Source organism: Euleptes europaea, chromosome 7, assembly GCF_029931775.1.
Source record: "Euleptes europaea isolate rEulEur1 chromosome 7, rEulEur1.hap1, whole genome shotgun sequence".
Lineage (NCBI taxonomy): Eukaryota > Metazoa > Chordata > Lepidosauria > Squamata > Sphaerodactylidae > Euleptes > Euleptes europaea.
In genome coordinates this window covers 101,217,723-101,244,501 of record NC_079318.1, presented here as the reverse complement: position 1 = coordinate 101,244,501, position 26,779 = coordinate 101,217,723, and the positions used below count along the sequence as shown (strand labels likewise).

The window sequence follows — 26,779 nt, the reverse complement described above, 5'->3', positions numbered from 1 at the left end:
ATGGATGCCTTCTCTCGCTTCAGCCCTGTCCTCTTTGCCCTGGTTCTCCAAGCTGCACGTGAGTTCAGCATCTCTGACTTCGCTCTGCTCCTTCTCGGGTGAATGAATGGGGTGCCTGCATGCCCAGCGGGACGTTCTCCAGAGAGGCAAACCTCCTTCCCTCTGGCCAGAGGAGCCAGGCCTTGGCCACCTCCAGCCAACTGGCCCTGCCTCAGCTGGGGGGATTCTTGGATTTGACTTAGACTTCTAAAACGCCTGCCGGAGAAATTGCCTTCTGCTTGACTGCAGTTCGACGTGGCTGGGGCTGGCCCTCTTCACATGCTCAGAGACACATTCTTGGGACTATACAGCTGAGCTTTAGCCTTGGTTTGCTTCTCCCCCTTCTACTCGAGCCCCTCTTCTAGCTACGTCCAGCATTTTGGGTGGTAGACATTTCCTTCCCTGGGGGTGAGAGTGACCGGTGGTGGTGTGTGTTTGTGAATGGGTTTTGCTCATGCTCAGCTAGTGTCCAGCATGAGAGCCAGCATGGTGTAGTGGTTAAGAGCGGTGGTTTGGAGTGGTGGACTCAGTTCTGGAGAACTGGGTTTGATTCCCCTCCCCTCCACATGAGCGGCAGATTTGGAGAACCAAGTTTGATTCCCCACTCCTCCACATGAATAAAGCTGGGTGAACTTGGGCTAGTCACAGCTCTCTCTCTCTGAACTCTCTCAGCCCCACCTACCTCACAGGGTGTCTGTTGTGGGGAGGGGGAGGGAAGGGGATTGTAAACCAGTTTGATTCTTCCTTAAGTGGTAGAGAAAGTCAGCATATAAAAAACAACTCTTCTTCTTCTTCTGATGTAGATTAAAAAAAAAGTGATATTGCACTTCCCTTTTGGCAGGAATGCTTCTGAAGCTATTTGGCTGAGCAGTGTGGGACAGGGGGAGGCAGGAGATGCCCAGATGCTCTGGGAGCCACACAACTTGTGGTTCTATGAGGAAATTTATGTCAGCAATGCTGATTCTATGACTTCAGGAAGATGATGAGAGGGAGGGCATCTTGGCCATCTTCTGGGCATGGAGTAAGGGTCACTGGGGTGTGAGGGGGGGAGGTAGTTGTGAATTTCCTGCATTGTGCAGGGGGTTGGACTAGATGACCCTGGTGGTCCCTTCCAACTCTATGATTCTATGAAAAGGGTTGTCATCTTGGCTGGGCGGTCTGAAGCCCTGGAAGAGGCCCTGGGAAGCAGGGAGCCCACCCACCCCACCCCATCCCGGCTGAAGGGAGGGTACAGACCGTTGAGCAGAAACAAATGGTGGAAATGAAAGTGAAGGGCTGCTGGGAAGAGAGCGAAATGGGAGGGAAAGCAAAGAGGCCCGCAAAAGCAACCAAGATGGACTTCTGATTTTATTAGATTTGTACCCTGCCCTTTTCCAAATGCAGTCAGACAAATGCAGCTAGTTCCACTGTGTGTGTGTATTTCTACTTGCTCTTTATTGACATAGGAGGGTGTCTGTGCTTCTGTTCCACCCCCACTCCCACCTGAAGTTCATAGAATCATAGAGTTGGAAGGGACCACCAGGGTCATCTAGTCCAACCACCTGCACAATGCAAGAAATTCACAACTACCTCCCACCCACACACACCCAGTGACCCCCTACTTCATGCCCAGAAGATGGCCAGGCAAGAGGAAGAGGCATGCTTCCTCTTGCCAAGAGGGCAAAGCCCGGGTTTGTGCCTCTGTTCCTCCCTGGTCCTTGTAGCCCTGCCTGTCTAGCAGAGCTTCGGGCTCATACTTTGCCTCGTTCCTGTGCTGAGGCTGGGCTTACTTGTAGCATCCGTGTTTATATAGAATCAGAATGTCCACCCAAAGTCAGGGATGCAGTGCAATGGGGGAAAGTTAAAACACTGTACAGGTATCACCAATTGGGACAATATTTTTTGCCAAGAACATTGACTAACTGGTCTGGTTGGAGTCCTCCTCTGTCAGGTACATATCTGCTGAATCTAGTGTTGCCAGGTCCCTCTTCACAACTGGCAGGAGGTTTTTTGGGGCAGAGCCTGAGGAGGGCGGGGTTTGGGGAGGGACTTCAATGCCATAGAGTCCAATGGCCAAAGCGGCCATTTTCTCCAGGTGAACTGATCTCTGTTGGCTGGAGATCAGTTGTAATAGCAGGAGATCTCCTGCCACCACCAGAAGGTTGAGACAAAAAGAACAGCACGCAGGCTCTGTATCTCTAGACACCTATTTAATGTGAATACATATACTAAAGGAAACTTATAGAAAGGATACTTATAAAAGCTACTGCACTCTACCTTAACTCTAAGTGTGGATACTAACCTTAAACCTAACTAAACATCTCTAGCAAACTACAATCTCTAACTCCATATACTGAAGGTTGGCCAACCCTAAACTGAATCACTTAATCTCCCCTTACTTCACCTAAAAAGTACCAGGCAGCAAGATACTGTACTAACATGGGTGTCAGATCAGCAGGTCTTCATTCATCCCAAATGTTGGAAATAATTATTCCTGAAAGTGGATTGTATTTATGAAAGGTTTCTGTTCAGGTTGGATCTTGATTATTTATGTATTTTAATTTATTTAAAACATTTCTTAGCTGCCTTTCTTCCTTGCAGAACTTAAGGTGGCTTACAATATAAATAAAATACGTAAAATAAAGTACATAAAAATAAGTAAAACCAAAATTTTTAAAAATCACAATTTAGGACTGGTTTAATCAAATGCAGTCCTAAATAAAAGAGTCTTCGGGGGGGGGGGGGGAAGTGCCAAAAAGGCACGTGGGGGAACAAAAGAGCCTGATACCACTACCACTACACTGTTGTGCCCATCATGGGATGGCCCTTGTGGCATTTTTAAATGGTCCATTTTAGGCTTTCCAGGAGCGGTGGCGTCCCGCTGCTGTATACAAGGACCCCGTTGCTTCTTGTCTGGCCCTCAGGCAGTGCCTTCTGTGGCACTGCCAGGGCCGGAGGGGGCCCCTCTTGGGTGTGGCCTTTTCCCACTGGCATCCTGGAAGACCCATTGAAGCTGGTCACAGGAGGTAGAGGAAGAGGTTCCCTAAGTCCTGGCGCCTATGAGCATTTGTGTGTGCGCAGTAAGGGTGGCGATTCTCAGGTCTGCATCGGTTATTTTGTTATGCTTAGAGTAAGAAAAAGAGCAAGGACGTGGTCAGCCCATTGCGGGGACGAGTCACTGAAATTGTAACGGGGGTGAAGAGAGGGCAGAACTCAGAAAAAGTAGAAATTCCTACTTTTCAGTCTCCTCTTGCGAGGGAAATGGTGCTCAACATAGCAAAAAACAGAACACATTATGAGGGAAGAAAGTTGCAGCTTTGGATCGGCATTGGGGTAGTGCACAAACACCTGGTTTCTTTAAAGGAAACTAAGTCCTCAGGGCCAGATGAATTGCATCCAAGGGTACTTAAAGAACTTGCAGATGTAATTTCCGAGCCTCTGTCCATTATTTTTGAGAATTCTTGGAGAACAGGTGAGGTGCCAAAAGACTGGAGGCGGGCAAATGTTGTCCCCATCTTCAAGAAGGGGAAAAAGGAGGATCCAGGTAACTACTGATGCATCACCTTGACTTCTATACTGGGAAAAGTTTTCGAACAAATCATCAAACAGTCAGTCCTGGAGCATTTAGAAATGATGGCTGTAATTACTAAGAGCCAGCACTGGTTTTTCCGGAACAAGTCTTGTTAGACTAACCTTATCTCCTTTTTTTGAGAAATGCTATAGACATAGTTTATCTTGATTTCAGTATGGCTTTTGATAAGGTTCCACATAATATTCTTGTTGACAATATTCTTGTGATTTGGATCCTATTACTGTTTGTTGGATCTGCAACTGGTTGACAGATCGTACCCAAAGAGTGCTTGTTAATGGTTCCTCATCCTCTTGGAGAGGAGTGACTAGTGGAGTTCCTCAGGAATCTGTGCTGGGCCCTGTGTTGTTCAACATCTTTATAAATGATTTGGATGAAGGAATAGAGGGGATGCTTATTAATTTTGCAGATGATACTAAACTGGGAGGGGTGGCAAATGTGGTAGAAGACAGAGTCAGGATGCAGGATGATCTTGACAGGCTGGAGAAGTGGGCTAAAACTAATAAAATGAATTTCAAAGTAGATAAATGTAAAGTTCTGCATTTAGGTAGGAAAAATCAAGTGCATAATTATAGGGCGGGGGAGACTTGTCTTGACAGTAGTATGTGCAAAAAGGTATCTAGGGGTCTTAGTAGAGCAAACACTGAACATGAGTCAGCAGTGTGATGCGGTAGCTAAAAAGCCAAATGCGATCTTGGGCAGTATCCACAGAAGTATAGTGTCCAGATCACACGAAGTGATGGTATTTTTGGTTCTTGTAGGTTATCCGGGCTGTGTGACCACGGTCTTGGTATTTTCTTTCCTGACGTTTCACCAGCAGCTGTGGCAGGCATCTTCAGAGGAGTAACACTGAAGGACAGTGTCTCTCAGTGTCAAGTGTACAGGAAGAGTAATATATAGTCAGAAAGGGGTTGGGTTTGAGCTACAGTCCACAATAGCCATGCAGATTAGCTTTGGATTTCACACATTAACATATCTCTTCAGGATACAATGGTTCCATATTAACATACCACACCCTCATTAGCACATTATCTTGATACTTACAGGACAATGATTAGCACATTACCTTTGATACTTTTTGCAGGACAATGATTCAGCTCAAACCCAACCCCTTTCTGACTATATTACTCTTCCGACACACTTGACACTGAGAGACACTGTCCTTCAGTGTTACTCCTCTGAAGATGCCGGCCACAGCTGCTGGCGAAACGTCAGGAAAGAAAATACCAAGACCACGGTCACACAGCCCGGATAACCTACAAGAACCAATGAACTCTGACCGTGAAAGCCTTCGACAATATTTTGATGGTATTTTTGTTTATTTATTCAATTTATTTGTACCCCACCTTTCTCCCTAATGGCGACTCAAAGCAGCTACATCCTCCTCCTCTCCTCCAATTTATCCTCACAACAACCCTATGAGGTAGGTTTGGCTGACAGTGTGTGACTGGCCGATGTGTAATAGTTTTAAAAAACCACTGCCTGCAAGCTTGCCTGGAGGGCCTGTGAGCTCCTCCCCCCCCCATTCCCCAGGGACCCTCCTTACGTTGTCTTTTGCTTCGTGCCCTCAGGAACGGGCTCTGTGGAAGGGGCCGCCCGCCAGGACCTCATCCGCCAAGTGGGAGAGACGGCCACTTTCCCGCTGGAGGTTCCGGAGGCGTTCAACATCTCCAATCTCATTTGGAGATCTTCCTCAAGGGGTCCTATGCAAGCGGTGGCATCATGGGCGCCAGAGAGTACCATAAATGTTCTGGGTACAAATTATGTCAGAAGAGTAACCTTCCTTGAAGAGAGCTGGACCTTAGAAATCCACAATCTGAGCAAAGCGGACGGGGGCTACTATGTAGTGGTAGAGCCCCAGGACGATTCTGATATTACACTACAGGAATACCTCCTGGTTGTATTCGGTAAGTTCTGACAACAACGAGCCTGGCTTCCTGGGAGTCATAAACTCTTATCTTGGATCCTGAACCCCTACAAGCTGCTTCACACATTACAGTTCCAGCTGATTCCCCAGGTTTCATTCACTCCATTTTAACAGGGAATCCAGAAGGTGTTGTTGCATTCCACTGTTTTCCCTGTTGCCCTCCTGTCTTTTTCTTCAGCATAAAAGGCCATTACAAACCTACACTTTCCAATGTGGCCAGCTAAAACACTCCGGAGATTTCTCAGGGCTTCTGCTTTTCTATGTTTTCCTCTTCTGCTTCCAGCTTGTTTAGTTTCCTTTTCTCCTGCATGAACACACATGAAGCTGCCTTCTGCTGAATCAGCCCCTGCTGGGTCCCTCTAGGTCAGCCTTGTCTACTCAGACTGGAGGTGGCTCTCCAGGGACTCGGGCAGAGAAAGGTCGTCTTTCCCATCACCAACTGCCTGGGCCTTTTAACTGGAGATGTTGGGCATGGGACCTGGGATATTCTGCATGCCAAGCAGTTGTTCTCCCACTGAGCCACAACCCATCACCAAAACCTGAATCTGTCTTCTTCTGAATCAGATCCTTGGCCCATCGAGGTAAGTATTGTCTAGTGGCAGCGGCTCTCGGCAGGGGAGGGGGGGTGTTCAGGCAGAGGTTTTTCACATCACCTCTGTTACCCGAATTGCTCTTTGAATGGGGAAATTAGCTTGAGCAATCGGTAACTATGTATTTATATAGCGAGATCACAGCCAACTATACCAGAGCCCATATTCTGTGACCTTGGAATAAAGACAGAGGCAAAAGGATTCCAAATTAATAGTGTTTTATGTATTCAAGCATTCAAATGGTGCATCACCAACATACAGAGAATCTAGGAATAAAAAGGTAGTAGGAAGAGACTTTTGCCAGGTGGGAGGAATATTTTGCCAGGTGGGAGGAATACGATACCTTTCCAGTAGTCCAGAGTTCAATAGGATCAAAAATGAATAAAAGGGGGGGCCAGGGAGGTCTGGGATAAAAAGAGGGCAGGGGTTGTCCCCTGCATGCTCCAGCATGGCTGCCCACTCCGGCAGAGAGTGGCAGTCTGTATGAAATGGCCAGTCCTAAGGTAGGGATAGTATGGACTTTCAGGATTCAGTTATACTCTTTCAGGGGGTGGGGGCTGTCTGGATCATCCAGGTGGTAAAACAAAAGGTGGCAGAGCCCTTAATGGCCAGCTTCCTGGGTGGGGAGGTTGGAATTTGGAAATCTATTCTAATGCCAGTGACTTGTGCAACCAGGAAGAAACCAGGAGATTCTCGCTGATGTGCTTAATGAGCGTAAACAATAGGTGCGATCTTTGCTAATGTCCAGGGATTGTTACCTCAATCTCTCTGAATGGCTTTTGCTTAACCAGTCCGATGTTGCAAGGGGAGGGGTGTTGGTGCAGGTTACATGCCTGGACGTATTCCCTGCAATATGGCTTTCACTGGAGCAGGATACAAAGGAACATGGATGCCCTCTGGTTCGCTAGAGGGACTGCCTTGGCTGCTGCTCTTTGACTGCCGGTTTTGCGGGATGAAGAGGAGTCCTTTCCGCGGTGGCACAGGCTTGCCGCTTGGTCTGGAAAGGCTGCTGTATGCATCTGCCGGGGTTGCCATGACTAGTCCAGGAGATTGGCAACCCGTATGCTTACACCTCCTACCTGGCCCATTTTAACTGGAGGTGTCAGGGATTGAACCTCGGGCCTTCTGCATGCAAAGGAGAGGCTCTTCCACTGACCCACAGCTCCTCCCCCACACAGTCAAAATCTGATGGGAAAGGGCATGCCTGGGGGTCTGCCATCACCTGCTTCTGCAGAGCCTTCCTTGGTGGTCTCTCTTCCAAGCGCCGACCCTGCGTAGCTTCCCAGATCTAACAAGATTGGGCTCCCCCATGCTGCTTTCTCCCAACTGACAATGAGCCGCCCATTTACTGTCCCAGCTTAGGCGGGGGGGGGGGGTCCCACAACCTTTCTGATCCTTCAGGCACCATTACAATTCTCACACAGGGTTTGTGGGCACAGCGAAAGAAAGGAAGGAAGGAAGGAAGGAAGGAAGGAAGGAAGGAAGGAAGGAAGGAAGGAAGGAAGGAAGGAAGGAAGGAAGGAAGGAAGGAAGGAATTAGCCACACAGTGAAGACCTGGGTGCTGGAGAGGCAGCTGCTGCCAAAGCAATGTTTTTCAAAATCTCCAGTCAAACCTCCAGCAGCCAGTCAGAAGCCTTGTTGTCAGGCAAAAGCTGCACCTGGGCCCCGGCCACTTTCTAAAAACACTTGGTGGGTGCCAGGAAAGGTGTTGGTGGGCGCCGGGGTTGCCAGGTTCTTCTTCGCCACCGGCTGGAGGTTTTGGGGACGGAGTATGAAAGTGTGTGCATGGGGGGGGGGTGACATCTCCATGAGTAGGGTTGTCAGCTCCGGGTTGGGAAATACTTGAAGATTTTTGGGGCGGAGCCTGAGGAGGGTGGGGTTTGGGGAGGGGAGGGACTTCAATGCCATAGAGTCCAGTTGCCAAAGCAGCCATTTCCTCCAGGGGAACTGATCTCTATCAGCTGGAGATCAGTTGTAATAGCAGATCTCCAGCTAGTACCTGGAGGATGGCAACCCTAGAGCCAGTTGAGGCAGCAGCCACCCTCCTCCCTCACTCTCGATCTGGGCTGGCAAGGCATGTCCTGGCCTGACCAAGTGGCATTTATGTCATATCCGGCCCTTGTAACAATGGAGTTTGACACCCCTGGTCTAGGCTCTCATTCTGTGTCAACGACAGGGAAAATGGAGTCTGCTTGGCTCTCAGCCCAGGGGGATTCTTTTCTGGTGTGGATTGCAACAGTTAAACCTCGCTTTTCCAAGAGCAATAATAAATCCCAGCACCACATGCAATACAAAGGCATGCATATCCCAAGGGAATCCAATAACATGGAACGCTGCCACTCCCAGAATGGTTTTCACCAGACGCAGAAGACAAGGTTTGAAGAGGACCCAAGAAGACAAAAGAAGCCGTCAAGCCGAGCAAAGCCACTGGTGATGGTGGGGTGGGGGCTTGGGAGGGAGGTGAGGGCGGTGGTCCTGGGGAACCCCCACAGGCCCAGACGTCTCCTGATCTTTCCCCTTCTGCGTCTTCTCTGTCCCCCACCCCACACAGACATCACCGTCAAAGAAAGCAGTTCAGCAAACGGGAGCTGCAGCCTCAGCTTGCGGTGCGAGGCGGGCTCGGGGGCCTGGACCCAGGTGAAGTACAGCTGGAGTCCCAGGGGTCCAGAAGACCAGGGCTCGACCCTCAACCTCACCCTGCATCCTGACGATAAGAAGACACAATACACTTGTACGGCAACAGCTCTTGGCACTCAGCACTCTGTCTCCATTACTCCCTACAAGCACTGCCCTGCATCCTCCAGAGCTGCAGGTAAGGACCCCCAGGGAACGAGGGGCAGGCCGGGTCCCACGTGCTGACATCCATCCCCACACCGCTGCTGCTCTGCAGGCTGGGGCTCCCGTGAGCCTCTGCTAAGGTGCTTGGGGTGGCCTTCTCCTCCCCCTCAGCACCCCGGAAGGTATTTTCACGACTGTGCTGGGGAGCAGATCCTGCAGCAGTTGGTCCGCGAATCAGCCCCGATGCCCACTTGCATAACCAATGCCTGCCACAGTTACCCATGCTCAATAGTTTATGTAAGAAGTGCAAGAGCATTGGGCACTTTGAGGTTAGAGTCATGGGGGGGGGGGGAAACACTGAGGTCCCAGCACCCTCCTCAGGTGCCGAAGGGAGTCAGCCTCTGTGGTTGATAGACTCTGGACTCTGGGCCCCACCCCGACTGAGGTGTCGAGTGGGTCTTGGCACTGTGTGTCATGGAGAGATGCTCAGAACCCCTGGTGAAAAAGGCATCTTTGTGGCTTTGTTTGCCATTATCCTTGCTTCCTGTTTGTAGAAGAGCACAAATCTGACAAGGTGCTCCGCTCTGACCCCGCAGCTGGGTCAGAGTGTTGCAAAGCCTGAACATAACAGAACACGGGAGCAGCTGTGCTGGATCAGACTAGTGGTCCTTCTGGCCCAGCGTCCTGTCTCACAAAGCAGCCAACCCTTTGCCCTAGAAGGTCAAACAAGCAGGGCAGAGAATCAAAGAATCATAGAGTTGGAAGGGACCACCAGGGTCACCTAGTCCAACCCCCTGCACAATGCAGGAATTTCACAACTACCTCCGCCCACACCCCCAGTGACCCCTACTCCATACCCAGAAGATGGCCAAGATGCCCTCCCATGTATCTCATGATACAGAGGCCTTCTCCTGATGCTGCCTCCCGGCCCTGGGATTCAGAGCATGGCTGCCTCTGTATAGGATCAGAAAGTTGGAAGGGACCACCAGGGTCATCTAGTCCAACCCCCTGCACGATGCAGGAAATTCACAACTACCTCCCCCCCACACTCCATGCCCAGAAGATGCCCCCCCCCAAAAAAAAAATTTCCTGCAGGATCCTCAGTCAATCTGGCCTGGAAGAAGATTGCTTCCTGACCCCAAAGTGGCAATCAATTGGCATTTCGCTGGGCATGTAAGAAGGGGCCACAAGAGCCAAAGACTGACACAACCCTTCCTGCCCTCCCTCTCATGCTCTGATGAAGTTCCCAGAATCAGCCTTGCTGACAGATGGAGGCTCCTTTCAGACCCCACGGCTAGTAGCCATTGATGGAATCTCTCTCCATGACTCGGTCTGTTTAGGCTCAGAGAGAATTGGTGGACAGATGGGGGGGGGTGTCATGGTCCACTGGAACTCTTTTAGAACACCTGCTAAAAGCCCTCCTGCCAGGCCCCAGGCCCATCAGAGACCCAGTGCCAGCCGCGCCACCCGCTGTTCAACTTGCCCCTGCCCCTGCCCGGCTTTGCAGTTAGGAGATGGATGGCCGAGGTCCGCTCCCTCCACACTCCGGCAGTCCCAGGAGGAAGGTGTTTGGGGGCTTATGTCCCCTCATCTTTCCAAACGCAACGAACATCCGGCTGCCCTCATGGGACTGGCAACATTTATTATTCATTCATTATTATTTATTTAACAACCTAAACATGGTCAGTCTTCAAGGTGCTGCCGGGTTTTAGTTTTAGTTTGCAAGGACAAACTAACTCAGCAAGCCCTTTGTAGCCCCTCCCTCATTTTTCACCAGCAAATTTGTGGGGGGAGGCTACCCAGGGGAACCTCTGATGCCAAACACCGGTGTGGGTGGGTGGGAGTCCGGATCCAGTTCTATGAGAGAAATGCATTCGGGCTGCCGTTCCGCACAGCATCCAGGCAGCAAAAAGGATTCATCTCGGCATTTGACACCCGAAGCAGTTGCCTGGGATTTCCCAGCAGCATCCGAAGCCCGAACCTGGAACAGCCTCTCTCTGAAGCTGCCTGGAGAGTGTCTGTCCCGGGTGCTCACATAGTTCCTGATCATGGAGGTTCCATTTGGTCATGATGGCTAATGGTCACCGACGCACCTTTAGGTTCAGAGGGTAGTTGTGTTGGGCTGCTGTAGAGGAGCTAGTAGCGTCACAGAGATCAACAAGTATCCCATGAAGGGAGCTTTGCCTCTCAAAAGCTCCCACCCACCCTCCAAACCTTGTCGGTCTCTCAGGTGCTCCTGGACTCCAGTCTAGCTTTAGGGTTGCCAACTGTTGAGGAAAAAATGTCTTTCCCAGATGATGTGATTGACCCCCCTTCCATGAGAAGCTGCCCATTTTGAAACCTCAAGACAAGATATTCAGGCCTGGCACCAACCCTGCTTCTCCCCGAGTCTGTGGAGACTCTGGAGCCATTTAAGGTCACGGCCATCACTATATCTTGTGGTAGGGAGTTCCATAAGTTAAAGGTGCCTTAGGTTCAGGACTGTCTTTTGGTCAAGCCTGAAGGGACTGCCCATTAATCGCATATGGGAGGGGGTGAAAAAGTTCTCCACGCCAGCTAAAACTCTTTTGGCTTTTGCTGCTCGGGAACGTTCTCCTGTGTGAGGGTTGCCAACCTCCAGGTGGGGCCTGCCTGCCCCCTTCCCGGCCCTGCTGTGCCTTTTCCGAGTGGGGAGGGGCAGAAGGGTTGCGTCTCTCCTCCCCCCCCCCGCCCTGGAGTGGCTTCCAACAGGCCAAGGGAGAGCTCACCCCCACCCCGGGCGGCCGGTCTCCCGGGAGGCGCGTCGGCTCAGGCCAGGCGAGCCCCCCACCCCGCCCCCGTGACCCCACCTGCCTTCCCTCCGCAGGCCTCCGGGCGCCCGCCTCCATCGCCCAAGCCGCCTGCGGGCTGGCCCTGCTGCTGCTGCTGCTGCCGCCGCTGCTGTGACCCGGGCCGGGAAGCCGCCCCCCTCCTCGCCGGCTTCGCGGGACGGCTGGACGCCGGGCGGGCGAAGGAAGGCAGGCAGGCAGGCGGCCTGGGACCTCAGACGACCCCCTCCCCGCAAGAAACCTGTGGCGCGCAGGCACGCCGTGGCTTTGTATGCAAATGTAAGATGACCCCCCCTTTTATTTAGGAGGGGTCTAGCCTTGCATTGGAAGAAGCACAGGATCTGGTCGCAAGTCGCTTTCGGGGCGAACGTTCCTGCGCCCCCAGACCCCCCCCCCCCCCCCGCTGGAGCAGAGAGCCGCGGGAGCTTTGCGCGAGCTCCAAAATAAGGGAATTGATGCAACCGGCGGATCTTCCATAGATGAAAGTCTCCGACCTGTCCAGCAGGTGGCGCCGAGAAGCTGTGCGGAGGCGGCCCGAATCCGGTGTTCCTATCGGATTGTGGCGCAGCCCGATCCTATCAACGCGCACTTGCTTCCTGTGGGGCGTTTATTGGGTGCACTACCAGGGAACCCCACTGATATTTTGCCTGTGTTGCTTCAGTCGGGCAGAGTGGAGTCCTTGCCCCTCAGTTCTGTTTGTTAGTTAGAACTGTTGGCTGCAATTCTTGTCCTGAAACCCTGTATCTTCTCGCTATTAAATGGAATTTATTTGGAATGCCCCCTTCTCTGCTGTGTGAACCAGACTGGCCAGGGATCCTGGAGGGGTTTTGTTGCCATCTTCCTGGCATGGAGTAGGGAGTCACTGGGTGTGTCTGTTGTGGGGTGGGGGGAGGTATTTGTGAATTTCCTGCATTGTGCAGGGGGTTGGACTGGATGACCCTGGTGGTCCTGGATCAGTGACCCTGGGTGCCCATAGCAGTCCCTTCCATGATTCTATGATTTTAACCAAAGAGCAGGGACCCGCGTGAGAGCCCTGTTCCTGATTTGCAAGCAAAAGGGAACATCACACTTCCAAGTAAGTCCCGTGGGCTCTGTGCCACTTACTCCCAAGTAACCATGCCTGAGTGCTGGCCTATATACTAGCCAAAGCTGCCCCCCCCCCCATAAAAGTAGCTGGCGACTTCAAATCCCTTCCACTAACAGCAGCGCTTTATCAATCCAAGGATCTCTCTGGATCGCTTGCCTCAGGACCGGGGAAGGGGGAGGGGTGGTGAGCAAACAGGTCTGTCGGACCCAGCCAGAACAGGACCCCCAGGCCCCTCCTGGTACCACCCAGACCCAACCCAAGAATCACGTGCAAACATATTGCCTGAGTTGCCCCGAGTGAGCAGCCCCCGTGGATGACCCAGGCTAGCCCTGCCTTGTCAGTTGTCAAAAGATCTTGGAAGATAACCGGGGTCAGCCCTGGTTAGCCCTTGGATGGGAGGCCGCCCAAGAAGTCCCAGGGTCGCTATGCAGAGGCAGGGGATGGCAAACCACCTCTAAACATCTCTTGTCTTGAAAAGCACCCTTGAGGGCGTGGCCATAAGTCGGCTGTGACTTGACAGCACTTCCCACCACGGCCATTTCCTCACCTTCCATAGCCGTCCCGATAGAGCTAGCGATGCCCATAGCCAGGACCCGCGACTCTGGTGGACTCTGATCTGGAGAACCGGGCTTGATTCCCCACCTCCTCCACATGAAGCCAGCTGGGTGGCCTTGGGCTAGTCACAGCTCTCTTAGAGCTCTCTCAACCCCACCTACTGCACAGGGTGTCTGCTGCAGGGAGGGGAAGGGAAGTTATGGGGAGAGGAAGTTGTGGGGAGAGGTAGGGAAGGAGATTGTAAGCCAGTTTGATTCTTCCTTAAGTGGTAGAGAAAGTCGGCATATAAAAACCAACTCTTCTTCTATCCCCCACCCATGTATGGACAGGGACAGCTGGTGTGGGGGGGACTTCTCCCGCAGCAGAGAGGTGCAGACAGAGTGGAGGCCTGTGTTGGAAGATGGAAGATTTGGGGAATGCCTGAGCTGGGGGCAGAGAAGGTGCTTTGTGGAACAGCACAGCAAAGCCTGGTGTGTGTGTGGGGGGGGGGGCAGGCCAGACCAGGATACGGGCACAAGGAGGGAGAGGGTGGTGGAGGAGGTCCTTCAGGGGAGAGGTGAGGTGGAGCAGTCCTTCCAGTCTAGCCGGGGCCAGGCTGAGGCTGGCTGGGAGGGGGGGGGAGCCTCTCACTTTGGGACCAGAGCATCAATCACTCGGCTGCTGACCCCCACAGGGCTTGGCTGCACCCCCCAGCCTCTAGCAAACAAGCCCTGCAGGGCCTGACCTCACACAACCACATGAAACTGTCTCATACCGAATCAGACCCTCCTGGGTCCATCAAGGTCAGTATTGTCTACAAGACTGGCAGCCGCTCTCCAGGGTCTCAAGCTGAGCCAGGTGGACTCTGATCTGGAGAACCAGGTTTGATTCTCCACTCCTCCACATGAACAGTGGACTCTGTAGAACTGGGTTTGATTCCCCACTCCTCCACATGAAACCAGCTGGGTGATCTTGGGCTAGTCACAGTTTTCTTAGAGGTCTCTCAACCTCACCTACCTCACAAGGTGTCTGTTGTGGGGAGGGGGAGGGAAGACGATTTGTAAGCCGGTTTGAGTCTCCTTAAAAAGGTAGAGAAAATTGGGATATAAAAACCAACTCTCCTTCTTCCTCTACCTACAATCTGATCCTTACTGGAGATGCTGGGGATTGAACTTGGGACCTTCTTCATGCCAAGCAGGTGCTCCATCACTGAGCCCTGCCTCCTCCGTGACTTCCCTGTGCTTTGGCTGAGAAACTCCATGCCTGGCCCAAGCCAGGGCCAACACCCCCCCCCCACCGCCAGCCAATCTAACAGCGAGTACATTTTTGTCCTGCCTTCCCTTCCTCCAAGGATGAGCCCTTCATAACCCAGGAAAGCTGTTCTGGGCAGCAGCATCCATGCTTTTCCTTTCCCCCCGTAGCTCGGCGGGTTTGCCCAGGATGGCAGAGAGGAGCTGTCAGGGAGCTACATGGCTGAGCAGGGGTTTGAACCCGGCTCTCCCCAGTCTTACTCTGACAGCCCCCCCCTCCATTGCTCTGGGCCAGCCAGTGGGCCTCTGTCAACCACCACCCCCCTGGCCCCTCGTCCATTCAGGCGCGTTTGGGCTTGAATGGTTCTTCTCTGGGGCTCCTTGCTGGGAAGCAAATAGTCTGTAGAGACATAACAGCGCCAAGTAACAGCCTCTCCTTGATTGAAAACGCCGTTTGCTGTGATGTTGCCCACCAGAGAGCCGTTTACTTCCAGGCACAGCCAGGCGGAAGAAATTCTCTCCCTGTCCAGCTGGGAGCAGGGCGGAGAGGATGCCGGCCCAAAAGGAATCATCGGTGGCTGTTTCCCCCCCTCCCCATGCCCCACTATAACGGGCAGCCGGCCCCCAGTCAGCACTCAGCTAGCAAAGGATTGTGAGACTGCACAAGCAACCCATTGCACGCGGGGTTGGGTGGGTGTTGGCCCCCCAAGCCAGAGCTGTTGCAGATGTGGCCTCTGACTGAGGGGGGGGGGTCTGATTATTGACAACGCCTCTTGAGAGCCAGTGTGGTGTAGTGGTTAAGAGCAGTGGAGTGGAGTGGTGGACTCTGATCTGGAGAATTGAGTTTGATTCCCCACTCCTCCCCATGAGTGGCGGAGGCTAATCTGGTGAACTGGATTTGTTTCCCCACTCCTACACATGAAGCCAGCTGGGTCATTTGTCCAGGGTTGTTTCCCCTGCTGTGGATGCTGGTGGGAAGGGGATTTTTTTCTACTTCCTACGTCCCCGCAGTGTCATGGTGCTTCCATGCAAAACCCAGGTCTCCTCATCTTTCCCAAGCGTTCTCCCAAACACGTCTGGACACCCTTTCAGACAGCTATGGCCACTTGTGAGTGGAGCCCCGGATCTGCTCCAGCAGCTGCCAAAGAACCCCTCCTCCTGGGCAAGGGTTCTCGTACCAATAAAGACATCCTGCCCCCTGGCATTCCTGGTTTCCCCTCTGACTGCCCTGCTGGGGCTGTCCCTGAACCGCCAGCTGGAGGAGGCAAAGGGAATATTGTCCTTCTGGGCCCTGGCCTAACACTGTGCTGATGGTGCTCCAGCGCACAGTTTGTGGGTTTCAGCTGTCTTCAGAATAATAGCAATGTTTAAAAGCTGCAGGAAGATCCTGCTCTTTTGAAAACCCTCTGCCTCCCACACTGACCACTGGTCTGGACCGGCTCACTCAGACCATGCAGCGGAGAGGTCTGAGAGGGAGTTCCATCTCCAGAGATCAGCACAAACATCTTCTCCGAAACCGTGTCTCCGCCTAGGTGCCCTCCCAATTGATGGACACACCCAAAGCACCTCTTTAATAAAGAAGTTAATTCATTTCAGAGCATATCTCTCACTTCTGAATCCTCAGGAATGTTAGTACATCTGCTTGGCAGGCAGAAAGCCTTGGTTCAACCCCCAGCAGCTCCAAGTAAAAGGACCAGGAGGGAGGTGATGTGAAAGACCCCCACCTGAGACCCTGGAGAGCCACAATACTGACCTCGGTGGACTATTGGTCTGATTCACATGAACACAAGAAGCTGCCTTCTACTGAATCAGAGCCTTGGTCCATCAAGGTCAGTATTGTCTACTCAGACTGGCAGCGGCTCTCCAGGGTCTCAGGCAGAAAAGGATCTTTCACATCACCTACCTGCCTGGTTCCTTTAACTGGAGATGCTGGAGATTGACCCTGGAACCTTCTGCATGCCAAGCAGAGGCTCTCCCACTGAGCCACGGCCCCTCCTGAGCTGAATCAGGGCCTGGACATGTGTGTGACATGTGGCAATGTTACATGTGGCACCTATCGCCTGGTTGGGCCCTGAGAGCAAGAGGAAGCACCATGTGGGTTCTGTATTCACATGGACTGGGGTGTGTGCGTCTGTAATTCACTGAAAGAACAAAGATGGACGCCAAGGGCTGGATTCAGCTTCCCAAAGAATTTGATGCTAATTGCTTGAACTCCCCCCCAGAGCCCCCGCAAGCTCAGACCTCACAGCCTAAGGAATCAGCTTTCCGCCCTTCTGTCTTTTTAAATTTTGTGCCATCCACACTGATGAAGAGTTGTGATGAACTCAGGCGCTGGCACCAATGTCAATTTGGCTGTCCTAATAAAAGGTATTACACGGATGTTGTTCTTGTTAATGAGCTACAGAGCACTGCTGGAGTGAGCCAGAAGGAACGGGAATGGGGAGAGAACAGGGATGCTGAACACCGAAGGAGCAACGTGGCCCAATCCCCGGGCAATGGCATCCTTCCCTCCCCACTGCCAAGGATGTCACCAGGGCCAGTGGGGGGGGGGCAGGAGGGCCCATGGGCCTTGAGCTCAAAACGAACCTCATGTGAGGGGTCTGGAGACCAAGTCCTATAAGGAAAGGTTGAAGGAGCTGGGTATATTTAGCCAGAAGAGGGGAGGACTGAGAGGGGATATGATAACCATATTCAAGTATTTGAAGGGCTGTCATATAGAGGAGGGTGCCGAGTTGTGTTTTGTTGCCCCAGAAGGTTGGACCAGAACCAACGGGTTAGAAATTAAATCAAAAGAGTTTCCATCTAGACATTAGGAAGAATTTTCTAACCGTTAGAGCGGTTCCTCAGTGGAACAGGCTTCCTCGGGAGGTGGTGAGCTCTCCTTCCCTGCAGGGGAAGCAGGGGTTAGATGGCCATCTGTCAGCAATGCTGATTCTGTGACCTGCTTAAGCAGATGATGAGAGGGAGGGCATCTTGGCCATCTTCTGGGCATGGAGAAGGGGTCGCTGGGGGTGTGGGGGTAGTTGTGAATTTCCTGCGTTGTCCAGGGGGTTGGACTAGATGACCCTGGTGGTCCCTTCCAACTCTATGATTCCATGATTTTATTTAAACATGTGTTCCCTTTTTGGCATTTGGCTCGGGGCCTCCGAAGCGGGATGTGGCCGGTGTGCCTCTGGACCTCTGAGCAGGTCTGGGCTCCAGTGAGGGGGGAGCCTCAGGCACAGCCCCATGACGGGCGGCTACAGCGAGCTTCGTGCTGCAGAGGCAAGAGGGGTGTGGAAGCTGGTGAACAGGGCCTTGCCAAAGCAGTGGGCAGGTCCCTGCCCCAAGGAGCTTGCAACAATCCCAACCTCTCCTGTAGGGGAGAGAGTAGAGGGAGGGGAGAAGAAAAAGGGAAACAGAGAGAGGCAAAGGGAGGGCGGGGGAGGGATAGGTGAAAGCATACGGGCCGCCTAAATTCCCGGACTGGACCTGGCTACCCGATATGCAGGCACACAACTACTGTTCCAGCCACGCACCCGCTCCAAACGCTACTAGACGGCCGCTGCGCGCTCCGTTGAAACTGACATGGCCGCCATGCAGCCGGCAGATAGGAAACAGATGCAAGGGCAACCTCCAGTGAACCTGAGAGACTCCATGTTCCTGTGCAGACTCTGTTCCAGCCGCAGCCATGTCGTGGAAAGCAGATAGTCATGTAGTCAGTGCCAACACCCCTCTCTCCCATTGCAACATCAGCTGCTTAATGGGCAATCAGCAGCGATCCTGATATCAGCGATGAGTCGTTCCTCCAGCTATGCAGCAGCGATCCTCCCCAGACGTTTGCAGAGATTGCGCCTATTGTTCCAGAACGTTAATCACTTCAGCAGAGATCTCCCGGTTCCTCCTGGGTTGCAAAAGCCATTGGAATCAGAATAGATTTCCAAATTCTCACTAGCCCAACCCGGCAGCCACAGATTAATCCTTTTGTCACCTTTTGTCACCTGGGAACCTAGGAGGGGTAAATCCCCTCTCCCCACCCCCAGAAAAACAGTATATCTGGGGTGCCCCCATCCCATAGTGTTACCTTAGGTCTTTCCTGGCATCTTTGCTGTTACTCTGTTGGTTTGGTTTTGCGCAGCCTGACCACGCTCCCTCCCGCCTTGCTGGCCAAGTCTACGGGAACCCCTTGCCCCCGCCTTTGCTCTTAATTTCTTTTATCTTAGTCTACGTGAACTTGGACAACACCTCTTCAAGAACGGTAAATATCACCCCATCAATGATCCCTGCCACGTTGGCATCTGTGCTTGTACTACTTTCTTTGCATTTCTTAGATTTCTCTGTATGTGTGTATGCATCATTGATTTGAAAGAAAACAACATAAACTCTCTTAATTCAGAATCCCTTGCTTCTGTCTTTATTTAGAGGTCACAGTTACCGGCTTTGGTATACAAAGGTTGTTCTCGCTATATAAATATTGTAATTTGCCATCTTGCTTGCTAATTCCCCAAGTTAAAGAGCAATTTGGCTAACATAGGGACACTTGGAGCTGTTTCAAACTGGGTCAGACCTAGGGCTGAGCAAAAAAACAAACAAAAACAAATCGGTAAAATTTGGGTTTGGGTTTATTGGTCCCATTTTGGGGGGGGGGGGGAAACCCTGAAAAGCCAAATTTCCAATACCTGGAAAATATAGAAATATGGCTTTATTTTCGGGTTTCCCGAAAAAAACCTGGCCATTTAAACCCTATGGTTTTTTTTCGCCGATTTTTGCGGCTCCTTGGGGGGGGGGGCATTTTTGCAAGCAGAGGTCCCAAATTTTCAGGGTAGCTTGAAGGGACTCTCCTTGCAAGAACCCCAAGTTTGGTAAAGATTGGATGAGGGGTTCCGAAGTTATGGGGTCTGGGAGAGGTCCCCTCCACTTCTCCATTCAAAAGAATGCAACCAGGTGCCTCTAGGAAACCCACAGACAAGACGACCGCAGCAGCATTGTCCTGCCTGCGTTCCACGACACCTGATATAATATGCCTGATCCTGGAGATGAATAGGTATGCATCATGACTAGTATCCATTTTGACTAGTAGCCATGGATAGCCCTCTCCTCCATGAACATGTCCACTCCTCTCTTCAAGCCTTCCAATTTGGCAGCCATCCCCACATCCTGGGGCTCCCACATCCAGCAGCCCAGTTTCCAAAGACTACCCAGCAGTCCAGCTCTGCCTGCTACCTGGCCCTGGGGGCCGGTCCATCAGGGCCAGGCCTAGAAAGCAGTCCTGTCTGGGGCTTCTTCCAGAGGCCCTGCTGGGGTTTGCGGCGGAGGGTGGGAGGCAGAGCAGGGTTTGTGTGTGAGTGTGTATGTGACCATTCCAGTGTGCTGGCCAGGCTCAAGGGTGCAGAAGGACTTTCCCAAGAGAGAGAGATGCAAGCTGTGAGCTGCATGAGGATGCAGCTTGTTCAGGGCTGCTGCAGTCCATCCAAGGAAAAGCTCAAGATGGGAGGTGTCCGGTGCTCAGGCCCATAGGAACTGCAGAGCTGAGTCACCAGGAGGGACCCCTGAGGAGCCACTTTCCCTCTCCGCCAGCTCCCACTATGCCAAAGGGCCCACTAGGCAAACCCTGAGCTGCCAATGGGCACCGAAAGCCGGGGGTGGGAGGTCTTCTCCCCAGCTACGGCTCTGTGCGGATCCGGGCCCTGGCTCTTACAGGGCCACCATAACTTCTCATATTTACGGCTCCGAATCAGGAGGGAGGCTATAATTCAGGAGATCATAAAACATCCCTTAGTTTATAATAAGTGAATTATTTACTGGCGGCCCAGGCTAAACGCCCGAGCACCATAAATTATGGAGCGACAGATCTGTCAAGACGTTCCCATAAATAAGTAATCCAGTGCCGTCTTCGGGTGCTCACTCAATTACTCACTCTGGCTCCTGTCTAAACGCCCTCTTGGGAAAATCACTCACACCGGCTGGTTCAGGACTTGGAGGAAAAGGCAAAATTGTCAAGCCCCGTTCTGTTCTGTTTGGGGTGTGTGTATGTGTGTGTGTGTGTGTGAGAGAGAGAGAGAGAGAGAGAGTGTCCTGGAGAGCATCTCCCCAGAAGACAAAGAAGAAGAAGAGCTTGTTTTTTTATATGCTGACTTTCTCTACCACTTAAGGGAGAATCAGACTGGCTTACAATCACCTTCCTTTCCCCTCCCTACAACAGGCCTCCTGTGAGGTAGGTGGGGCTGAGAGAGTGGCTTGCCCAAGGTCACCCAGCTGGCTTCGTGTGGAGGAGTGGGGAAACAAATCCAGTTCACCAGATTAGCCTCCGCCGCTCATGTGGAGGAGGAATGGGGAATCAAACCCGGTTCTCCAGATCAGACTCCCCCGCTCCAAACCACCGCTCTTAATCACTACACCACGCTGGCTTCCCAGTAGTCCACATGAGGGTTGCCAACTCCAGCTGGGGTACTTCCTGGTGATTTGGGGGCAGTGCCCAGAGAGAGCAGAATTTTGGGGGGGGGGAAGACCTCTGTGGGGTATATTGCCATAAAGCCCACCTCCAAAGCCACCATTTCCTTCAGAGGAACTCATCTCTGTAGTCAGGAGATCAGATATAATACTGGGAGATTTCCAGGCCCCACCTGGAGGCTGGCAACCCTAGGCTGCATGGGCCAAATGGCCCCTGAACTGGGGTTGGTGATTCCTGCTTTCGCACCAGAATGAACCCCTAAGTGAAGCAGTAAATTGTGAGTTTCCTCTGTTGATTTCACAGCCGGCAGCCGGCAGGACTGAAGAATAATGTCTGAGATCGGCTCCTCTTCAGAGAGAGGTCTGTTCACCTCCCAAAGGGTTAGCGTTGCGAAGTGGTGGCTGGAGATTTCCCAGAATGACAACTGCTCTTCAAGCTACTGAGATCAGTTCCCCTGGAGAAAGTGGCAGCTTTGGAAGGTGGAGGACACGATGGCATTTTACCCTGTTGGGGTCCCTTCTCAAACTGCACCCTCCCCAAGCTCCATATGCAGATCTCCAGGAATTTCACAACATAAGAACATCAGAAAAGCCCTGCTGGATCAGGCCAAGGCCCATCAAGTCCAGCAGTCTGTTCACACAGGGGCCAACCAGGTGCCGCTAGGAAGCCCCCAAACAAGACGACTGCAGCAGCACCATCCTGCCTGTGTTCCACAGCCCCTAGTAGAATAGGCTTGCTCCTCTGATCCTGGAGAGAATAGGCATGCACCACGACTAGTATTCTTTTTTACTAGTATTCACGGATAGCCCTCTCCTCCGTGGACATGTCGACTCCAAGCCTTCCAAAGTTGGCAGCTATTACCACATGGCCGCTTTGGCAATTGGACTCTATGGCAATGAAGTCCCTCCCCTCCCCAAACCTTGCCCTCTTCAAGCTCCGCCTCAAAAATCTCCAGGTATTTCCCAACCTGGAGCTGGCAACCCTACTGTGGGTTGATGGATTCCCTACCCACCCAGGGTGCAACACAAACCCCAGGGCCTGATTCCATCACACTCTTCCCCTGACCCCTTTGTAAAAACGCTCTCCGGTTGTGCAGAATCCTGGAAGGGCAGGAGCCTTCCTGATAGGTGCGCTAGGTCCCTCTTCGCCACCGGCGGGAGGTTTTTGGGGCGGAGCCTGAGGACGGTGGGGTTTGGGGAGGGGAGGGGCTTCAATGCCATAGAGTCCAATTGCCAAAGCAGCCATTTTATCAGGGGGAACTGATCTCTATTGGCTGGAGATCAGTTGTAATAGCAGGACCTGGAGGTTGGCAACGGGTTGAAATTAAACCAAAAGAGTTTCCATCTAGACATTAGGAAGAATTTCCTAACAGTCAGAGCGGTTCCTCAGTGGAACAGGCTTCATTGGGAGGTGGTGGGCTCTCCTTCCCTGGAGGTTTTGAAGGAGAGGCTAGATGGCCATCTGTCAGCAATGCTGATTCTATAACCTTAGGCAGATGATGAGAGGGAGGGCATCTTGGCCATCTTCTGGGCATGGAGTAGGGGTCACTGGGGTGTGTGTGTGTGGGAGGTAGTTGTGAATTCCCTGCATTGTGCAGGGGGGCTGGACTAGATGAGCCCGGTGGTCCCTTCCAACGCTATGATTCTATGATTCTAACCGTATTTCCTGACCTCCGCAGGCAGGCCAATCCATTCTGTGGGGCTACCCCAGAGAAGGCACATGAACAGGCACCGGCCGATCTTACCCATTTGCAGGGCGGCACCTTCAGAAAATCTAGCTTTCATCATGCTTTCCACCAATCTACCTGCTTTGCAAGTTCAATTGGTGGAGCCCCCGCCCCCAATACACATACACACACACAAAGCCTAACCATGCATTTTGATTGCTTTGGTCCAGAATGGTGAATTTATGCTTGGAATCTGCCTGCTTTATTTCTCAGGAGCGCCCTGGCCTCCCCCGGCACTCACCTGGAGCTCCCTGCAGGCGCAGCAAAAGCCCTCTGAGGTCCCTGGCTTGTTATAATATTTTATAGGCGCTCGTATATTCTGCCCTGAGTGAGCCATATGTTTTACTACTGGGCCTGCAAAGGCTGCCCAGGAAATAAGCCCCACCACACCCCAGCCCGTGCAAGGGATTAAATCTTTATCCTCAAAGGTCTTTTGCATTCACCGCTGCCTTTGTGCGGGGATAAATATTTCTCCACCAACGATCATTAAAGCAATGGCAGCCTGAGCAGGGTAGTAAATAGCAACGCTGGTCGGAGGGCTGAGTACCGTTCCCTCCACCTCCACCCTCCAGCAGGCCCAGGAGGAAGCTCGTTTTGGGGTTTATGCCCCCTCATCTTTAACCTGAAAATTGAGGGGGGGGGGGCTCTGTTGCCACTCAACGGTGTGGGCGGGAGGAGTCTGGATCCAGTTCGTGCCTCAAAAAGTGTCTAGGCTGGCCTTCTGCGCAGCATCAACTGAGCAACCAAACAACCTCACCTTGGCATTTGACACCCAAAGCGGCTGCCTGGGACTTCCCAGGAGCATCTGAACCCAGAACCACCTCCCTCTGAAGCTGCCTGGAGAGTGGCTACTGGGCCACCGAGCCACAACACCCTCCTCTGTCTGCAGAATTAGGCCCTCTCCTTGCTCAGCTTCCATCCAGTGTGGTGTAGTGGTTAAGAGCGGTGTTTTGGAGTGGTGGACTCCGATCTGGAGAACCAAGTTTGATTCCTCACTCCTCCACATGAGCGGCGGAGGTTAATCTGGCGAACCAGGTTGGTTTCCCCACTCCTACACATGAAGCCAGCTGGGTGACCTTGGGCTAGTCACAGCTCTCTCAGCCCCACCTACCTCACAGGGGAGGGGAAGTGAAGGTGACTGTAAGCCAGTTTGATTCTTCCCTAAGTGGTAGAGAAAGTTGGCAGATAAAAACCAATTCTTCTTCTTCTTTTCCACAGGAGAATGCTGAACCCCATCTGCGCATTACCCCTAGAGCGGTTCAATAATACTGGCATGGAATGGCATTGTCTGTGTGAAATGGAACATGCAACAGTGTGCAGCACGAAGGGGGTTGACTGCTGACAGCTGGTGAGAGGTCACATCTGCCAGGGGCCCAAAGGATTTCAAAATCTTCCAATGTGAAATTCTGTCCTGTTGCATGTATGAGCATCCCCCTCATTGCTATGCCAGAAGAGTTGCCATGTCTAGCATGCAAAGGGACTGAGAAGGCCCAGAAGGGGGCGGGCAAGTGGTCAGCTAGCTGGGGTTGTAAGGCGTGAGACCTTTCCACCCCTTTCCCACATCTCTTGTCTGCCCTTAGACTGATACTCTGAGGGGCGAATTTCCTCCTGCTTCTCCGAAGTCATTCTCCCCTCTCTCTCCCTTCTCAGCTAGAGGCTCTGTCTCTCAGCTTTCCTCTCCTAAAACGTAGTTCCCTCAATAGGGTTGCCAGGTCCCTCTTCACCACCGGCAGGAGGTTTTTGGGGTGGAGCCTGAGGAGGGCCGGTTTTCAGGAGGGGAGGGACTTCAGTGCCATAGACTCCAATAGCCAAAGCAGCCATTTTCTCCAGGTGAACTGACCTCTATCGGCTGGAGATCCGTTGTAATAGCAGGAGATCTCCAGCTAGTACCTGGAGTAGGGTTGCCAGGTCCCTCTTCTCAACCGGTGGGTTTGGGGAGGGGAGGGACTTCAATGCCATAGAGTTCAATTGCCGAAGCGGCCATTTTTCTCCAGGTGATCTGATCTCTATCAGCTGGAGATCAGTTGAATTAGCAGGAGATCTCCTGCTTCCACCTGGCAGTTGGCAACCCTAACCTGGAGGCTGGCAACCCTAGCCCTCAATAAAGGCAACTTTATCTTTAATCAGTGAGTCAGACACTTCTCAGCGTACTTCGCATTCTGCCAACATGCTATTCCAGACCGGGCTTGCTGCAAATCTGCTCCGACACCGTCCTCGAGGCTCTGCCACTGCTGTGAATCCATCCAAGAGCTGAACTCTGTTGCTTAGACCCTTTGCTGGAATTGCTAGTAGTGTGTCGGGGGGGGGGGGGGACCAGCTGATTCACTCCGCTCTTCAGCAGTACTCTGTGGCCATCGTCCCCAAAGAGGCTTCAACCAGGGCTGTGCAGGGCTTCTTCGAGAGTCCGTCTCTCCAAAGGTATGAGCTTTTCCAGGAGCAGATCTGATCAGAGCAACACCTGAGCTGTGCCCCAGACTCCCCTCCTGATCCCCTGCTTCAGAAGAGGTTCTCTGGGCGGCAGCCAGAAAGCCGTTCCGTCCACCTGGATGGAGTCCTGAACGGAGGAGACTTAAAAGGGTGGGGGGGAGACACATTTTATGCGTGGTCGCTTAACCCTCCTTTATTCCCTGTTTCAGCCAGGATCATATTACGGGGAATGCTGGGGGGTCTCCAGTATCTAGATGGGGAAATTAGCTTATTGGAGGCTGAATTTAGAGCTCCAAGGAGAGGCCTGGATTTGAAGCGGAGTCTTTGACCTTTGTATATGAGGGATGAGCAAATCGAGAGGAATAAAACTAGCAGGAAGCAATTTAAACAGTAAAACAGTTTGTCTTTATTTAGGGGATTGAAAGGGGGTACACACATACACACACAAAGAATGCAATAGTTCAAACACACACACTAAGATTCCTAATAGGGATAGGGTAATTTGGATTTTATAGCTACCTTCCGAGGTCTTGAGGAGCCCCGTGGCGCAGAGACGTAAGCTGCAGTACTGCAGACCAAGCTCTGCTCACGACCTGAGTTCAATCCCCACGGAAGTCGGTTTCAGGCAGCTGGCTCAAGGTTGACTCAGTCTTCCATCTTTCCATCCTTCCGAGGTCGGTAAAATGAGTACCCATCTTGCTGGGGGTAAAGGGAAGACGACTGGAGAAGGCACTGGCAAACCACCCCGTAAACAAATCTGCTTAGAAAATGTCGGGATGTGACGTCACCCCATGGGTCAGGAATGACCCGGTGCTTGCACAGGGGACCTTTACCTTTACACACAAAGCCAGCTGGGTGACCTTGGGCTAGTCACAGCTCTCTCAGCCTAACCTACAGTATCTCACAGGGTGTCTGTTGTAGGGAGGGGAAGGGAAGGTGATTGGAAGCCAGTTTGATTCTTCCTTAAGTGGTAGAGAAAGTCGGCATTTAAAAACCAACTCCACTAAAAAATCAGTCTGCAAGATGATTAGAGGTCGCTTTGAATTGCGGAACAAGTTTGCAGCTACTTGTTTGGTCTGAGACTACCTGCTGTTTCGAAGCCCAGTCAGGTTCTGATCCAACACCACCCTCGGAAAATAGATGGGCACTGAAGTTGCAGAAGAGAGAGGACAAAGACCTCCTTTCTCTGCCCCCCTCCCTTCATGCCAGGAAGGAACAGAACAAAGCTTTTAATGTCTGCATTACAAAAAGTCAGGGCAACACAGCTCCTTTCTCTTCTCTTTCCTTCAGGCTGGACAAGGACAGAGCAGTGCTTTTAATCTCTGCATTGCATCTTATTTTATTGACTTTATCCCACCTGTCTTGGAAGGCTTTAAGAGGGGAGTGGCCGTGTTCATGAAAGAGAGGGCTATCCATGGCTACTAATCAGAATGGATTCTAGTCATGATGCATAACTATTCTCTCCAGGATCAGAGGTGCATTCCTATTATATTAGGTGCTGCAGAACACAGGCAGGATGGTGGTGCTGCAGTCGTCTTGCTTGTGGGCTTCCTAGAGGCCCCTGGTTGGTCACTGTGTGAACAGACTGCTGGACTTAATGGGCCTGGGTTTGAGC

General features: G+C 52.2%; 1 protein-coding gene across 1 annotated transcript; it reads left to right on the top strand.

Annotated features, from left to right (window-relative positions):
• On the top strand, positions 1–11,828 carry SLAMF9 (SLAM family member 9). The gene is made up of 4 exons (XM_056853560.1): positions 1–58; positions 5,179–5,514; positions 8,677–8,937; positions 11,749–11,828. The coding sequence occupies exons 1-4, from the start codon at positions 1–3 to the stop codon at positions 11,826–11,828; spliced, it is 735 nt and encodes a 244-aa protein (XP_056709538.1).
• The last annotated feature ends 14,951 nt before the right edge of the window (positions 11,829–26,779 follow it).

Coding starts and splice junctions, on each gene's coding strand:
- SLAMF9 (XM_056853560.1), top strand. CDS start 1: ATGGATGCCTTCTCTCGCTTCAGCCCTGTCCTCTTTGCCCTGGTTCTC. Junction 5,515..8,676: donor ATACCTCCTGGTTGTATTCG/GTAAGTTCTGAC, acceptor CACCCCACACAG/ACATCACCGTCAAAGAAAGC. Junction 8,938..11,748: donor TGCATCCTCCAGAGCTGCAG/GTAAGGACCCCC, acceptor TTCCCTCCGCAG/GCCTCCGGGCGCCCGCCTCC.